General features: G+C 35.7%; 1 protein-coding gene across 2 annotated transcripts in view; it reads left to right on the forward strand.

Annotated features, from left to right (window-relative positions):
- The window catches only part of clpb (ClpB family mitochondrial disaggregase), a 32,281-nt gene extending 14,130 nt beyond the window's left edge, over nt 1-18,151 (forward strand). Inside the window, exons 6-17 of one of the 2 annotated variants that reach the window (XM_039684906.2) lie at nt 4,006-4,103; nt 4,440-4,554; nt 9,189-9,266; nt 11,632-11,687; nt 11,777-11,821; nt 12,924-13,085; nt 13,892-14,048; nt 14,674-14,747; nt 14,827-14,946; nt 15,322-15,426; nt 16,975-17,229; nt 17,835-18,151. In XM_039684906.2, the coding sequence (XP_039540840.2) occupies nt 4,006-4,103; nt 4,440-4,554; nt 9,189-9,266; nt 11,632-11,687; nt 11,777-11,821; nt 12,924-13,085; nt 13,892-14,048; nt 14,674-14,747; nt 14,827-14,946; nt 15,322-15,426; nt 16,975-17,211 (1,247 nt within the window). In that variant the 3' untranslated portion in view covers nt 17,212-17,229; nt 17,835-18,151. Of the gene's footprint in view, nt 1-4,005; nt 4,104-4,439; nt 4,555-9,188; nt 9,267-11,631; nt 11,688-11,776; nt 11,822-12,923; nt 13,086-13,891; nt 14,049-14,673; nt 14,748-14,826; nt 14,947-15,321; nt 15,427-16,974 lie in introns of both variants that reach the window. The other variant, XM_039684905.2, reaches the window with a different exon arrangement.
- The last annotated feature ends 745 nt before the right edge of the window (nt 18,152-18,896 follow it).

Raw genomic sequence — 18,896 nt, forward strand, 5'->3', positions numbered from 1 at the left:
ACAACTTTTTATCTCATAATATTGACTTTTTGTCATAATTATGACTTTCATATCATAGTTATGACTTAGTATCCTACAGTTACAACTTTTATCTCATAATTTCAACTTTTTGGGATTTTATTATCATAATTATCAGTGTTTCATAATTTTTTGTCATTCTCAAGTTTTTGTCATAATCATGACTTTTTATATCATAGTTATGACTTAGTATCTTATAGTTATAACTTTTTATCTCATAATATTGTCCTTTTGTCATAATTATGACTTATATCATAGTTATGACTTAGTATCTTATAGTTACAACTTTTTATCTTATAATTTAGACTTTGTAAATTTTTGGATTTTATTATCATAATTATCACTTATTGTCTCATAATTTGTGTCATAATCATGACTTTTTATATCGTAGTTATGATTTAGTATCTTATAGTTACAAATTTGTATCTCATAATTTTGACTTTTTGTCATAATTATGACTTATGTCATATTTATGACTTAGTAATAACTTATAGTTACACATTTTTATCTCATGTTGACTTTTTGTCATGACTTTTATATCATAGTTATAATAACTTTTTATCTCATAATTTAGACTTTGTAAATTTTTTGCTTTTATTCACATTTATCACTTATTGTCTTATATTTTTTGTCATAATCTCAAGTTTTTGTCATAATCATGACTTTTTTATATCATAGTTATGATTTAGTATCTTATAGTTACAACTTTTTATCTCATAATAGTGACTTTTTGTCATATTTATGACTTTTATTCTCATAATTATCACTTAGTGTCTCATAAATACTTTATCGTCAGCGTTGGAAACATTGATACGTTTTAGTTACAACTTTTTATCTCATAATATTGACTTTTTGTCATAATTATGACTTGTATCATAGTTATGATTTAGTAATATCTTATAGTTACAAATATTTATCTCATAATATTGACTTTTTGTCATAATTTTGGCTTTTATTCTCATAATTATCACTTAGTGTCTAATAAATACTTTATCGTCAGTGTTGGAAACGGTGATACGTTTTAAATCTCAGATTCTTTGATGAATAGAATGTTCAAACGAACAGCGTTTATTTGAATCTTTTGCAACATTCTAAATGTCTTTAATGCCATTTTTTTACTTTTTTGAGTAAAAAAAATCTATTCTTTGGATAATAATTGCATAATAATAATAAACATAACTATAAATTATGATTAGCACGTGCTTTGATTATTACGCATCACAAAAGTCACTCGTCTAGTTGCATCACAGTGCAAGTCTCCTCTTCTCTAGGAGGATTGTTGGAACTTCTGAGGGCATTTTTCTTCAGTTGTGCTCCGCTAAAGTTCCCACACACACACACCTACGGGCAGGTGAGCGCGTTATTTCCCTGATGAGCGGCTGGTCAGCGCGGATCTCCATCTATCACCCCAGTCCAGCTCAGGGCCGGGACGTGACTGATCACCCGCGCGTGAACTCTGACCCCTGGGGGTCAAACCGGCCCGCACTGCCACCAGCTGCAGAAAGAGCCCGAGGGAAGTGTGTGTGATATTACACCACTAAATGATGCTATTTATTATGTGGGTACGAGAGACTCGCTGCGAACGAGACGTGCTCGACTTGTATTTCTTTATTAGTTTTCCTCTTTCTGTTTGTCCGCTATCGATTGAGATTTGTTAGACGGACACGTTTAAGGTTTTATCAATAATCTGGACGATTACCCACAATGCCCGGGGACTCGGCCGCTCCACAAAGACGCCCGTGTACAGATATCGATTGTGTGTTTGTGGATAAACTGTATTTTACGAGGGAAGAAGGAAATGTTTGTTCCGTTGAGCGAGTTTGTGTGTAATTTAATGTGCAGTGATGTTTTTATTTCTGTCGTGTGGTGCTTTACTGTGCAACTCGTTACTTCTACGCTTTACATATTTATACACAACTCATAAAAGGGCCTGAAAATGTTGAGTTTTAAGACTTTGCATAAAAATATTGTCAGACATTGATAAATCTTAAATATAAGGGTATATTGCATGTGTTTTACTGATAGATTAAGTTTATGTGTGTTATATAAGATTGAGGAAGTTCTTGAGTAAACATGTATATATCTTATTATAATTTCCTTAATTTTATTTTATGTTCGTTTTGTATCATTAACGGACACATTTTTCAATTTTTCAAGTGATAATCTGTCTATATTATGAAATAAATAACAAGAATAACATTTTACTTTCTGGAAAATCTTGGTTTTCTAACAAAATAAGAGAATATTGCATAATATCTTAAAATATATTGCTAAATTATTATATCATTAATTTTTATGTCATAATAAGTATCTCATAGTTGTGACTATGTAATAATATTGACTTTATTCTCAAAAGTTTCACTTGGTATGTTAAAATTATGTTATTAAATTTTATATCATAGTTTCAACTTATACAACGTTTTGTGTCATAATTTCAACTTTTTTGTCAAAATTATGACTTAGTTATTTGTTAACTTTGTCTGAATTTCAACTTTTTCTCATAATTATGACGTTTTTATCATAGTTATGACTTAGTAACTTTTAGTTACAGCTTTTTATGTATTAATATTGACTTTTTGTCATAATTTTTGGCTTTTTTATTGTAAATATTACTCAGTATCTCATACTTTTTATGTCATAGTCAAGTTTTTGTCATAATTATGACTTTTATATCATAGTTATGACTGAGTATCTTATAGTTACAACTTTTTGTGTCATAATTTCAACTTTTCTGTCATAATTATGACTTTTGTATCATAATTATGACTTAGAAACTTATAGTTACAGCTTTTATGTAATAATATTGACTTTTGTCATTTTTTTGGCTATTTTATTGTAATCATTACTTTGTATCTCATAACCTTTTATGTCATAGTCAAGTTTTTGTCATAATTATGACTTTTATATCATAGTTATGACTGAGTATCTTATAGTTACAGCATTTTATGTAATAATTTTGACATTTTGTCAAAATATTTGGCCATTTTATTGTTCTTATTACTCCGTATCTCATAACCTTTTATGTCATAGTCAAGTTTTTGTCATAATTATGACTTTTATATCATAGTTATGACTGAGTATCTTATAGTTACAACTTTTTGTGTCATAATTTCAACTTTTCTGTCATAATTATGACTTTTGTATCATAGTTATGACTTAGAAACTTATAGTTACAGCTTTTTATGTAATAATATTGACTTTTGTCATATTTTTTGGCTATTTTATTGTAATCATTACTTTGTATCTCATAACCTTTTATGTCATAGTCAAGTTTTTGTCATAATTATGACTTTTATATCATAGTTATGACTGAGTATCTTATAGTTACAGCATTTTATGTAATAATTTAGATTTTTTTTGTCATAATCTTTGGCTTTTTTTGTAATTATTACTCCCTATCTCATAACCTTTTATGTCATAGTCATGTTATTGTCATTCTTATGTCTTTTTATGTCATAGTTATGACTTTGTGTCTCATAGTTACAACATATAGTAAATAACGTTAAATGTGTTTCATCCAATCAGAATCGATCATTTCAGTCGGACTATTCCATGTTTAGTTTCGAACTCAAGTGTTGAGTCGCCTGATCGTATGTGACTATCAAAAACACAGGATTAACACCTTTTTTCATTAAAAACCTCTAATGTGATCTAAAGCATGACATGATTCACAATCACTCGTTCTGTCATATGGAGTGTTTAGTGTGTGTCGTGTTCTGCTGTATCGGCACGTGTCCGCAGGGGCAGGTCAGGGCAAAAGCCAGCGCTAAACATCACTGGTGACACCCGCGTGTTTTAATTGTTCAAACACAATCACAGTGTGACATCATCACCACAGGATATGATGCGACATACACACACACGGATGCAGCTGAAGCCCCTCCCCCCCCGCTCGAGGTCCATTCACGTCACGCTTTCCTCTCAGACCCCTGACCGAGAACAAGCGCTTGACCCCGGAGCCTAACGTTGACCTCTGACCTCTCGCAGGTGCCGACCCCACTCTGAAGAACGAGCTGGGACACACACCGCTGACGTACGCCAAAGAGGGAGAGATGCTCACGCTGCTGAAGGAGTCGCAGAACACGGTAAAACACACGTTTCAGGAGAAGATGATGTACAGCTGGAGATTAGAACATTAAAGCCATCATGACAGAATTTATATTTATAGGCTGAACTCCACAGATCATCCTCTGTGTGTGTGTGTCGCAGTAATCTGCTCATTTGTGTGTATTTACTCTGGATTACGGCTGTAATCTGCAGTAATCCTGTTGGAGGGTTTAATGATCTGCAGGTGAAACTGTCATGATCCTGTATCACTGTTACAGGCTTCAGGGCGGCACACACACACACACACACACACACACACACACACTCACTCACTCTCACACACACACACTCTGATGATGATGTTGTTCCTGTAGTTTGCGGAGGCTCAGAGGAAGCGCGAGGCCGAGGAGAGGAGGAGGTTTCCTCTGGAGCGAAGACTGAAGGAGCACATCATCGGGCAGGAGGGAGCCATCAATACTGTGGCATCAGGTAGTGAAAGAGTGAGTGAGTGAGAGAGTGAGCGAGAGAGTGAGAGTGAGAGAGAGAGAGTGAGTGTGTGAGTGAGTGAGTGAGCGAGTGAGCAAGTGAGCGAGTGAGAGTGAGTGAGCGAGCGAGAGAGTGAGTGAGTGAGCGAGAGAGTGAGAGAGAGAGAGTGAGTGTGTGAGTGAGAGAGAGAGAGAGTGTGTGTGTGTGTGTGTGTGTGTGTGAGAGTGAGATGCTTCAAGAGTGAGCGGGTGAGTGAGTGAGTGAGTGAGTGAGTGAATGAGCGAGTGAGAGAGTGAGATGCTTCGTGAGAGAGTGGGTGAGTGAGTGAGTGAGTGAGCGAGTGAGAGTGTTTTTGTGAGAGAGAGTGAGAGATGCTTCGAGAATGAGTGAGAGAGTGGGTGAGTGAGTGAGAGTGAGCAATGAGTGAGCGGGTGAGTGAGTGAGAGAGTGAGACGCTTCGAGAGTGGGTGGGTGAGTGAGTGAGTGAGCGGGTGATTGAGTGGGTGGATGGGTGAGTGAGTGAGCGAGTGAGAGTGTGTTTTTGTGAGAGAGTGGGTGAGTGAGTGAGAGATGCTTTGAGAGTGAGTGAGAGTGTGTTTTTGTGAGAGAGTGAGTGAGAGATGCTTTGAGAGTGAGTGAGAGATTGAGAGTGTGTTTTTGTGAGAGAGTGGGTGAGTGAGTGAGAGATGCTTTGAGAGTGAGTGAGAGAGTGAGTGAGTGAGTGAGCGAGTGAGAGTGTTTTTGTGAGAGAGTGGGTGAGTGAGTGAGAGATGCTTTGAGAGTGAGTGAGAGAGTGAGTGAGTGAGTGAGCGAGTGAGAGTGTTTTTGTGAGAGAGTGGGTGAGTGAGTGAGAGATGCTTTGAGAGTGAGTGAGAGAGTGGGTGGGTGAGTGAGCGAGTGAGCGATTGAGAGTGTGTTTTTGTGAGAGAGAGAGTGAGTGAGAGATGCTTCGAGAGTGTGTGAGTGAGTGAGTGTGTGAGTGAGTGAGTGAGAGTGAGCAGGTGAGTGAGTAAGTGAATGAGTGAGTGAGTGTGTGAGAGAGTGAGATGCTTTGAGGGTGAGTGAGTGAGTGAGAGTGTGTGTCTCTGTGTGTGTGTGTGAGAGAGAGAGAGAGAGACAGAGTGAGATGCTGCGTGTGTGTGTGTGTGTGTGTTGCACAGCTGCTGCTGAGTGTTGTGTGCAGCCAGAGATGCTTCATAACTCAATTACTCGTCCTTCCGTCTCTCCATAACTTCCTCCAGCGTTCTGTTTCCAGCAGCGCAGTTGACTCTCTCCAGTCCTCATGTTTGCCATTTCCGCTCATACTTTATTTCTTATCTTTGATTTTACTCTGGTGTGTGTGTGTGTGTATGTCCTCTACGAGTCCCAGGACAGACGGATATGAGTTAAAACACAATAACATACACCTCTATTAAACACTGAACACACACACGTTTGTTTTTAATCGATCAAGTGTGTGTCTGTGAGGGTTTAGGTTTAGGTGACTAAAAACTTTAGACATTTAATTCAGTGCCTAATTAATTTCTGAATGTAATTTTATTACATTATATTTAAGTCTTTTAAATATATATAGATAATTATAATTATATATACCATATTCTTTCGAATATAAGTCTGAAATGTGCTACGACTTACTCATATAATACAGTTCATGTCAAAATATGCGTTTATTTCCCTCCAGCCGGTAGTTTGTTTTGCTTGATAAATTCGTTTCGGCTTGCCGTTTAATAATAAATATAATTTTATAATCATAAATGTTATTTATAATGAATGTCACCATATATTATTTTTATTTTAAATTGATATTTTTCAGTCTTGTTCAATATATTGTTAAATTGAATGAATTTATAATGTTTATAAATATTCAATTTTATTAAAGAGTATTTTTTTTTTTAAATCTGAATGTAATACTAATAATACAACAACTTATTCATCAATGCAACCTTAAGAATGCAGATCATCCAGAATCATTCATTTATATATATATATTTATATTATATATATTTTATTATGATGCAGGATTGGAAAAATATCACAAGCTGGGAGATGAACGTAAACTTTTTGCGCTTTGTGTTCAGTCATAATTATATTTAAACCAGATTTGTATATTTTCTGTGTTTTGTGCATGATGTCACAGTGCTCTGGGGGGTTGCTAGGGTGTTGCTATGCAGCTGCTAAGTCAAAAGAGTGTGTGTTTCTCTGATCCGTGTTCCGACAGGGTTTTGATAAGTGATTTCGCAGATCTCTGAGAGAGAGAGACAGCGGAGGAAACACTGAGCCGAATCTCTGCCTCTGATTTGATAAATGGACAGTTATTGCTGTGGCAAATTGTCCCGAAAGCAATTGGATCCCATCAGCACTGTGATAAAACCAGCGTTATTGATCTGTGAGAGCTGATATAGTGCATACATCAGGCAGAGTCACAGAGAGACATTAAACACACACACACACTCTCTATAATAGATCTGATGCTGTGCATTAGATACACTTGAGCCACTAGTGTTATTTTAGTGTCATTGATAGTTGTTCTTGCTAATATTTCTAATTAGATGTTATGTTAACGTTCACTTTAATATTAGTTAAAGTTTTAGTAATTTTGTTGTGTGTTTAAAATTATTTATTTATAATAATTTTGCATTAGTTGTAGTTATTTTAGTACTTCAAATTAAACTAAGTGAAAATTAGACAACTAGATATATATTTTCTACTTAAGTAGTGCCATTTGTTATGGGTTTTATTTATTAACACATTAAATTGATCAAAAGTAACAGTAAAGACATTTATAATGTTACACAAGATTCTATTTGAACTTTTAAAATAACTGTTTCCAACACTGATAATAATCATAAATGTTATTGATTATCAGATCCTCATATTAGAGTGATTTCTGAAGACTGATCACAGGAATAAATTACACTTTACTATATATTCACATAGAAAACAGATGATTTACATTACAATAATATTTAATAATTTTTACTGTATTTTTGATCAAAGAAACATAGCATTTCAGAGACATTAAATCTGAATTATTCCAACTTTCGACCGGTGCAAATCCCAGCTAAAATATAAATATTATGATCTATGACTCAGGTTTAGTTTTTTATTCATCATTGGTTAAACTACTAATGATTTTATAGATCATACCGTTAAAAACAATGACAACTGTACTGAAATGACAACATTCAGACATAAACACAATGAGACTGTCATTGAGTTGGACACGGATGTGAGACGACACACACAAAGGGTTGATTCTGGTGTGTGCTCTCGGGGACTAAAGGTTATTGGTGGTGATTATCTTCACTAATGTCATTACGGGCTTGTGTCCCGAGACACAGAGAGCATCACGGCACACGTACATCACGGCACACGCGTGTTCTTTTGTTACACACGGGAACGGTCGTTCTCTTCCTCTGGTCTGGGTTTCATCAGTAAGACACTTGAGCTGTGTCTTGACTAGATTCACTATAAAACATCAGCTCCAGTGTCGTACTGAAAACACATTACAAATATAAAGTCGGATTCTCTCTTTCTCTCTCTGTCATGTTTACTATTTCATCCAGGAATCATGTGTGTGTGTTGAGTCTGATCGGCTGATAATAAACGGGATTAAATATGAGTTATCACACATTCACTTTCAAGGACGCTGTGTGTGTGTGTGTGTGTGTGAGAGAGACATCCCGATGCCTTTGAAATGTTCTCTCTCCTGAAGGACAGTGTGTGTTTGACACGTGACTGGACGACTTGTGTGTCATTTGTCATGATAGAAACGTTTTTGTGTAAATAAATGTTGCATGTTTCTTTTTGTGCATCAGTTTTTCAAGTTATTAGTCAGTAAGTAAACACTTTACAATGTGATGATAACAGTATTATTACACTTTTTCTCTTTGCGTCTGTGGATTACAATTTCAGCACATATCTTTAAAAGTCATGTTCCTTCACTTCAACAGCACTTATAAACACCAAAACTTAGTTTTATTCATATCTATATTCTGAAGGGTTTGGTCAAAACATCATTTTCTTGATTTATAAAGCATTTTACTCCTTACAACGTGGTAAAAAAAAGTCTGTTTACAGTATTTTCTGATTATAAAAATGGCGATAGTGATCAAAAATTCCTTCAATAAGTTGCTTTGGATTAATTTACAGAAAATAATCACTGCTGTACTTACATTTAAATATAAGTACAATGTAAAAATGCAAGGTTAGGTTATAGCATTTATAACAAGACAATAGGCGTCTATGCATAGTCCCTGTTTAGAAAGTGTGTGTGTGATATGTTTCAGGACAGAAGTGAAGGATTGTCTTTTACGCAGCTCAACACAAACATATTCCTGCTGTAATGACGTTTGACGATCACACACACACATGTTCGCCGGTTGCCATGGTGAGTGTGTGTTATCGTGGCCGTCTCTGCTGGATCTATTCTAACCTGATTTAGTTGCTCCAGCGTTGCAGCAGCGTAATGAAATTAGTGTGTGTCTAATGGTGCAGAGAGACCCTGTCTCACTCTCTCTCTCCGTCATTCTGTCTTTCCTCAGTCTTTGTCTTTTTTTCTTTTCTCTCTTCCAGATCTGCTCTCGTCCAGTCTGTCTGTCTGTCGAGAGTTAATGATTGTCTGTTTTTCTCCTCAGCCATTAGGAGGAAGGAGAACGGCTGGTACGATGAAGAACATCCACTCGTCTTCCTCTTCCTCGGCTCGTCCGGAATCGGTAACTTCTTCCCTTTCCAAGGAAATTTATTTTATTTTTTTTTTTCATTTAGAAGGGTGCTTCAGATAAAAGCATCTGCTTAAATGTTAAACTTTTTAAACTTCATCCAGATTCAGTTTTGCTTTATAATAAACGCAGATGGTCAAGAAGTTACGCGGGAGTTTCATTTAAAGTCTAATATTATATTCAGAGACGGGTTTATTCACCAGCTGAACATGTGTACGTTTAGTGTAAGGCCGAGACACTACAGAAAACCAATCGGTTTTTCATGCACTGGTCAGTTTTGTCTTCCATAAGGGCGTTTATTTCATTGCACTTCTATTTGCGTTTGTAGATTACAATTTCAGTACATTTCTTTAAAAGCAATGTTCTCAAAATTCAGCAACACTTATACACACCAAAACTTACAGTTTTATTCATATCTACACAAAGTTTTAGATCAGTAAGATTTTTTATGTTTTAAAAGAAGTCTCTTCTGCTCACCAAGGCTGCAATTATTTGATAAAAAAACCCCAGTAATATTGTGAAATATTATCTCAATTTAAATCATCTGTTTTCTATGTGAATATATAGTGAAGTGTAATTTATTCCTGTGATCAAAGCTGAATTTACAGCATCATTACTCCAGTCTTTTTTAATCAAATAATTGCAGCCTTGGTGAGCAGACTTCTTATTGACCGGTAGTGTATATTCTGAAGGATTTTACTGAGGGGTTTGTTCTTAACATCATTTTCTTGATTTATATAACATTTTATTCCTTAAAACTTGAAAAAATGTGTAGAGAATGGCTGGTATGATCCTCTTCCTCAGCTAATACGCTTTTTTTTTCATATTGAAGGGTGCTTTAGATAAAAGCATCTGCTAAATGTTAAACATTGCTTTTTTGTTGTTCATTCAAGCTTTATAATAAACACAGGCGGTCAAGAAGTTACGCAGGAGTTTCATAAATGGGGGTTTAAAGTCTAATATTATATTCAGAGACGGGTTTATTCACCAGCTGAACATGTGCACGTTGGGTCATGCACTGGTCAGTTTTGTCTTACATAACAGTATGCTTCCATAAGGGCGTTTATTTCATTGCACTTCATCTATTTGCATCTGTAGATTACAATTTCAGTACATTTCTTTAAAAGCCATGTTCTCAAAATGAGATTTGTCCTCCACTTCAGCAACAGTTATACACACCAAAACTTAGAGTTTTATTCATATCTATATTCTGAAGGATTTTACTGAGGGGTTTGTTCACAACATCATTTTCTTGATTTATATAACACTTTATTCCTTAAAACTTGGAAAAATGTGTAGAGAATGGCTGGTATGATCCTCTTCCTTGGCTAATACGCTTTTTTTTCATATTGAAGAGTGCTTTAGATAAAAGCATCTGCTAAATGTTAAACATTTGTTTTTTTGTAGTTCATTCAAGCTTTATAATAAACACAGGAGTTTCATAAAACTCAGAAGTGATTTAAAGCCTAATATGTTATTTAGAGACCAGATCTGTGTCATCAGTCATCAGACTCTTAACACTTCAGAAAACCAATGAGGGTTTAGTCAGTTTTGTGGTCTCTTTTGCTTCAATAACATATATTCTTTTAGACCGGTGTAAAGAAAGTTGATTTAATTGCGCGTCTGTAGATTACAATTTCAGTACATTTCTTTAAAAGCCATGTTCTCAAAATGAGATTTGTCCTCCACTTCAGTAGCACTTAAACACACCAAAACTTAGAGTTTTATTCATATCTATATGCTGAAGGATTTTACTGAGGGGTTTGTTCTTAACTTCATTTTCTTGATTTATATAACATTTTATTCCTTAAAAACGTGGTAAAAATGTGTTTTTTCAGTCTGTTGATAGTATTTTCTGATTTATGGAGTGATGACAAGAGATAACCTTTAACTCTAAGAGTTTTGTACCTGGCATTATCCAATGTTCAGATTTAAACTTTATAAAATTAAAAATAACATTTCAAAAACAAAAACAAATTGCCTTAAAATAGTGATTAATGGAGTGGGGAAAGTGTTTGTTTCGTGCGCTTTGATTGATGAAGAAATGTTTCTCCTCTCGCCAGAGGCACGTCTCATCGCACGCCATCAATATTCAACAAGTCCCTCCACTTACCATATATGCGTTTATTAAAATTCATAAGAGCGATATTTACTCTCATAGACTACATTACCCTGAGAGAGGAATAAAGGGAGGGAGAGATGATGGACGCCACAACACGCCAGCAAAATAAACACATCTCTCTTTTCCCAATAGGAAGTAGAAATCCTGACAGTCATAATTATGAGTCAGAACACATTTTATTGTTTGGTGAAATGAATTGCGTAGAAGCAAATAAATGTTTGATGGCTGTTTGTGCAGGTAAAACCGAGCTGGCCAAGCAAGTGGCGCGATACATGCATAAAGACATTAAGAAGGTCAGTGAAGTCCGTAAATAAACCTTCATTGGAAATGACCGGCTGGGCGTAAAGAGCAAATGACACGAATCTGTCGTTCTTTTCCTCAGGGTTTCATTCGCATGGACATGTCTGAATTTCAAGAGAAGCATGAGGTGAGACTCACACAAACACACACCTGTTTCATTGACTCAACTGTGGTGTGTTTTAGGACAGAATTCACAATCTTAGTAACTGATGTTTTGAAGGCTGTTTTTGTTTGACCAGAAACAACACAAATGTATCAAACCTCATTAAACATGTAATTACTCATATGAATCATATCATTTGTCGTGCATGAATTATTTATACATTTTAATTTGACATATTTAGGAAGTGTTTTATTTGGATTTATTTATTAAACATTTTTTATTCATTAATTTTATTTGAACTGTTTTTATTAGAATTATTTATTTATTTTGATTATGATTTAATACATTTTCAGTATTTTATTTGGATTTATTAATTAAAATTGTTTATTTTAATTTGTCGCTTTTATTTTTCAAATATTTTAGTAAGATTTTTTAGTATAATTATTTATTTATTTTTAATAATTGTTTTATTTGGATTTATTTATTTTTATTGGCATTTTTTTATTAATGAACTGCTTTTATTAGAATTATTTATTTATTTTAAATTAGTATTTTTATGATTTAATACATTTTCAGTGTTTTATTTGGATTTTTATTTTATTTAGCATTTTTATTTTTAAAATATTTTAGTAAGATTTTTATTTTAAATGTTTTTAGTAAAAAATATTTATTTATTTTTCACAAGTGTTTTATTTGGATTTTTTTTAAGCATGTTTATGATTAAATTAATATTTAGTAGGTGTTTTTATTGGATTGTTTACAGTTTTATTATTATTTTTTTTTTATTTAAATGTAAATTTTTATGATTTAAGTACCAAACCCAAACTACTATGAATTGCATACAGTAATATTGAGTGAAGTTGAGCTTGTGTTTGTAGAAGTCGCTTCTCCATCATAAGCCGTTTAGTCGTGCTGTTAGAACTGTGACCTTAGACTGAGTCTAAACACACACAATTTAATCACACACACTTATTGTATTGATAGAGGACTGTCACTGTCACTCAGTTTGGCCGGATGAAGAGAGTGTGTGTGTGTGTGTGTTTGATTGAATCATCGAGTCGATCTCCTCAGAGGTCAGATCTGCCCAGTTCTCATCTTCTGTGTGTGTTTTCTGTGTTTCTCTCAGGTGGCGAAGTTCATTGGCTCTCCTCCAGGGTACGTGGGTCATGAAGAAGGTGGTCAGCTGACCAAACAGCTCAAACAGTGTCCGAACGCTGTGGTTCTGTTCGACGAGGTGGATAAAGCTCATCCAGACGTGTTGACCATCATGTTACAGCTCTTTGACGAGGTACAAACTCACAATCATCTGTGGGAAAACAAGGATTTGGTATTTTTCAAGTCAAGTTCACAACACAGCTTTACAGAAAATCACGTTCTTAATGTTTATAATATCTTAATATCTTCATGGCCTATTGTCACATTTATCAGATTAGAGCTAGACGATAATATAGTTGTGTTCTGTTATGGTAAGAGCAAATAAGCAGCTGATATTTGCTATAAATATTATTAAAATGATTTATTTTAATTGTATATTTGATGACTCGATTTATTTTTAGTAAGGCTGTTTTCCTTTTTAAATTATTTATTTTAACTTAGCATTTTTATTATTGAATTTTAATGATTACTTATATTTTTTCATTTTAAATTTTACAATTGATTGAAGTCTTTTATTTTTAAATAATTTATTTTAATTTTACATTTTTATGATTAAATTTACTTTTGTTTTTAATTGCTATTGTTTTTAATATACATTTTTATGATTTCAATGGTTGATTATTTATATATTTTTTTTATTGTTTTCATGAAAACAAATAATGTTTCATGGTACATTGCATTTTTATCAAGTTTTTTATTTTAAGATTATTTTTAATTTGACTTTTTTTTAAAATTTATTTATATTATTAGAGCTTCACATTTTACGGTGATGCAAACCATCAACAGCTGAGATTTTCTACATACAATATGTCACTTTATGTGAGTGTACAGTATATATGTGTATTATATATACTGTACTGTATATCCAACTTTATGCACAGACTGAGCTGTGCAATATTACAGCTATATTAAAAATACCCTGGTGTTTCTGTCGTTCAGGGTCGATTGACTGATGGGAAGGGGAAGACGATCGAGTGCAAAGATGCCATCTTCATCATGACGTCCAATGTGGCCAGTGACGAAATTGCCCATCATGCATTGCAGCTGAGACAGGAAGCTCAGGAGCAAAGCCGCAGACGCCTCGCTGAAAATCTGGGTGAAGAATTAAGCATTTCACTAACGGATCATGTACATCCAGCCGGTTTTTATCTCAGAATAAACTCGACAGGGTGATCATGAAAAGCCTGGAAAAACCTGGACGCACATTATCCCGCTTATTACATGGATACTTGCCACATAAGCACGAAATATTGAGCTGAGTCTAAATATTTAATTAGCTCTTTAAACGCAAAGCTTCCGCGAACCGTTTCAGCGGCAAGTTCAAACGAACATACGGTATACAGTCATAACACTTATTACACAGCATTTCACAACATAAATAATTATGAAGTTTAGTTATATGATTTCAGATTAAACTGTTTTAAAATCATACCCATAATCCAACAATATACTAAACAATAGACACAAAATGGCCACCGCAGCATTTGTATGAAACGAGAGAGCGAGTCCACGAGACTGTATGGCATAATTAAATAACTCTACACAAAAGTTTTCATATTTTATTAGCTCACCAAAAGCAAAACGTCCACAAAGAAAACCCGTTCCTAGCGAGCGTATAGAGTTCAGTGACTGTTTTATAATAATATACTGTGATTGACCAATCAGAATCAAGTATTCCACAGAGCCGTGTAATAATATTTGACCTTTATACGTGTGTGTAGAAGATGTCCAGAAGAGCGAGAAGATCACCATCTCCAACACGTTCAAGGAGCAGGTCATCCGGCCCATCCTGAAGGTACTGATGCTCCTCACGCACTCGAGCCCTCTGATTGGCTGCCGATGTGTCACCGCTCTATCTGATTGGTGCGTTTCAGGGTCACTTCAGGCGTGACGAGTTTCTGGGGAGGATCAATGAGATCGTTTACTTTCTGCCGTTTTGTCACTCTGAGCGAATCCAGCTCGTCAGCAGAGAGCTCAACTACTGGGCCAAGAAGGTGAACACACACACACACACACACACTCACACTAGGATCAATAGCAGCTGCTGCTCTTGACGACTGTAATCATATTAGTGAAGTTAACATGTGGTCTATTCATAAATATTTAAATATGTATAAAACTTCATATCTGTCAGACGTCTGCCTGCAGGGACAAACACGCTGGTTCAGGGCCTTTAGTCATACATCAGTGTGTGTGTGTGTCGTTTGAAATATGTTGATGCCAGCATTTTAAAAAAAATCTAAATGATCTGATGTGGTACAGTGAGAAAAACAACAAGCTTCAATGTTAAACAACATATTTAATATCAGTAACATTTTTAATAATTATTATAATATAGTGTTGATGTGTGTGTGTGTGTGTTCTCGCAGGCCAAGCAGAGGCACAACATCACGCTGCTGTGGGAGCGTCCCGTGCTGGAGCTGCTGGCTGCCGGGTATAACCTGCACTACGGCGCTCGATCCATCAAACACGAGGTGACACCTGTCAATCACTCATCAATCACAGCAGGATTCTTTGATGAATAGAAAGTTCAAAAGAACAGCATTTATTTGAAATAGAATCTTTTGTAACATTAATGTCCTTACGGTCACTTTTGATACATTTAAAGGGGACGTATCATGCAAAATCCACTTTTTTAGCCCTTAAATGCATTTTGTTGTATATTTGGAGTGTTTATAAGTACAGAAAAGATGAAATTATTCTCTTCAGGTGCTTCGTTTATATCTTTATATTCTGTTTTGGTCATTTTTCAACCTGTTCAGATTTTTCTGTTTTCTATGATGTTTTTTGAACTATAACGTCACCGTATTTGCAGCAGAACTGACGAATAAGGACATCGACTACCGGCCCGACACTTCGAGCAATCCGCCATTATTATTTCTCGCTCCGATTTTGTAGTCCGAGCTCAATGATGCAGAAGTTACGAGAGGGCAAGTCAAAATGTTCGGTTGTTGGATGTACGTTAGTGACCTGAAGCACTTCAAGGATACGGTAACGTTATACAGAAGGGTTTGCCGATCGAATATCGTTAATAAAAATGAAGTATTTTACTTTCTTAAAACAGATGGTGGTCATGGTTTAGCAGTACCTTTGTCTTTCTTTGTTTTTGTTTTGAAGTAACGTTACACGTCTGCAGTATTATTGTTCTTGAGTTTCATCAATGCTCATTTAGCTGCTTTTCTAAACGCATCATATTATCAATACAGATTGTTTGTGGTAAGATTAGACCGTAGTCATTTATCTTGTCAGTGTGCTTGTTTTAACAAGAGAAATAGTCGACGTTCACTAATAACACAAAACAGTTAACTCGCATACCAATACATCCATATGATGAAGAGGTTGTTCTGCAGGTTCGTCGTCGTCTTTATCGACTCGCTCGCTCTGGCTCGAATATGTAAGGCTTGATGGACAAGTCTTCTGTTGTTGACATTTTATTAACGTGTGAATAAAAATGTTCTTTGAAGGTATCGTATGTAATCGTATATCTCTAATCAAACTACAATAATGGCTGAACGCGGGGAGTTGAACTGACCGTGAACTCATGGACCTGGAGAGCGGGCGGGGTGTGACGCATCTCCTTTTTATTTAAAGGGGCCGCTTTGAAACGGGTCGCTCACAGACGCACATCAGAAAAGGGGCTTGTGGAGCTATAATAATGAGGAATTCAGACCCAAGCATTGCAGTTATGCTTTATATAGACCACAACGGTATGATTTATATGTAAAAATGAATGATTTAAAAGCATGATATGAACCCTTGATTAATAAAAGTATGAACTGTTTTGAATTTAATTTGAACTTCAGCCAGCTCCTTGTTTACTGTCTTCCATTATTGGACAGTAGTCACAGCAGCAATAATCAGAATCACCTGGATTAATCAGTTTGTCCAATAAAGGCGGACAGGAAACAAGGAGCAGCTTTGATGAGCTTTAAAAACATTAAAAATTGCAATTATTCCAAACTTTTGGCTTATTTACAGCATAGTTACAGTGTGTGTGTGTGTGTGTGTGTGTGTGTGTGCAGGTGGAGCGGCGGCTGGTGAATCAGTTGGCCGCTGCGTACGAGCAGGAGCTTCTGCCGAAGGGATGTACTCTGCGACTCTCAGTGGAAGTGGAAGGAGGACAGGAAGTGAACGGTGGAGGACAGGAAGTGAAGGTTCTGCGTCTGGAGCTGGTGGGAGACGACAGCACCGCCCGAACACTGAACATCCGCTCGCCACTGAACCCCGACGACGTGAACTACGCCCCCCGACACCACTGAAACGCATGCTCGAGTCCGGTTAGTGTGTGTGTGTGTGTAAATATGACATCACTGACTCCAGTGAAGCCTCAGAAACGCAGAAGTACGTGTCGTTTTAGTGTTCATCAGATTATTGGCAAACATGTTAAAAATATGGTGCGTTCAATGTTTCATCACAGTTGAGCTCGTAACTTTAATAACTCCCATAAATCACTGCAGCTTTATGATGTCGCTGATAATGAAGGTTTTCGTCACGTTTCCTGAGCGCAGACTGAAAATATGACACTCTCGCATGATGTTGGTTTCCGTCACACGTTTCCTGAGCGTTTGTCCTGTGTACAGATATATTTGAAGATGTGTATTAGTTGTGTTTGTGTTATATACTGTGCAACACTAATGATGCTGAGGTTTAACGATCCCAATGTGAATCAATCATCAGCTTTATCACAAGGAAGAATGTAATCGGTTCTGCTCGTAAATGTTTCACTTCACAAAATTAGTTTCACGTTTTTAGCCTTAAACAAAATAGTTTCTTATCGTTGAAGTGATTTAATGTTTAAAAGAGAAACTGTTTTGATGAAACGTCCTGATAAACTTCTGAAGTTGTTTGTGTAAATTATGAATGTTTTGTGTGTTTATTGCAGGTTATCTCAGGATATTATTGAAGCTCGTGTCTGCTACGGGATCAAGAAGCTAATTTAGGATTTTTATCTCACAATTCAGAATTATAAAGTCTGAACTGCAAGATGTATATATATTATACACACACACACACACACGAGTCTGAATTGTGATTTGAAAAGTCATAATTACATTTGTTTATTTTTTCTAAAGCAGAAACGAGCTTCCATAGGATGGGTATTTAATCACAGAGTCATTTACATGTTTAACGCCAAATCTTTATTATTATTATTATTATTATTGCGCACAAACATTCAATAAAACTGTAAATAAAATCAAATTGACTGTATTTTTTTTGTGAGCCGATAACCGGTTTTAGTTCAGCAATGTTGTTTTATCTGCAGCTCGTAATCGAACGGCTTGTAACGTGTGACAGGAATGTGTTTGGGAATGTGGAACGTGTGTGTGTGTGTGTGTGTGTGTGTGTGTGTGTGTGTGTGTGTGTGTGTGAGTGACAGAGTACAGAAGGATGGAATGCAAGAGGAACATTCCTTCTTTTCTCTGCATCCTCCTTTACACATGTAGAGATTCACTCACTTCCTGTGGGGATGAAATTAGCATCTTAAAACAGAGGCAGCATGACCGAGACCTCCCACAACACACACACACACACACACATATACACACACTCACATATACACACTCACACATACACACTCACACACACATACACACTCACACTCACATATACACACTCACACCCACATATACACACTCACACATACACTCACATATACACACTCACACATACACACTCACACTCACATATACACACTCACACATACACACTCACACTCACATATACACACTCACATATACACACTCACATATACACATTCACATATACACACTCACTATCACATATACACACACACACTCACACATACACACTCACACATACACACTCACACTCACATATACACACAAACACACATACACTCACACAGACACGCTCTCAGTTTTGGTCTCCGTTCAGTGAGTTGTAACTCCGTAATTGTAGTGTGTGTGTGTGTGTGTGTGTGTGT

Source organism: Pimephales promelas, chromosome 16, assembly GCF_988280905.1.
Source record: "Pimephales promelas chromosome 16, fPimPro1.hap1.1, whole genome shotgun sequence".
Lineage (NCBI taxonomy): Eukaryota > Metazoa > Chordata > Actinopteri > Cypriniformes > Leuciscidae > Pimephales > Pimephales promelas.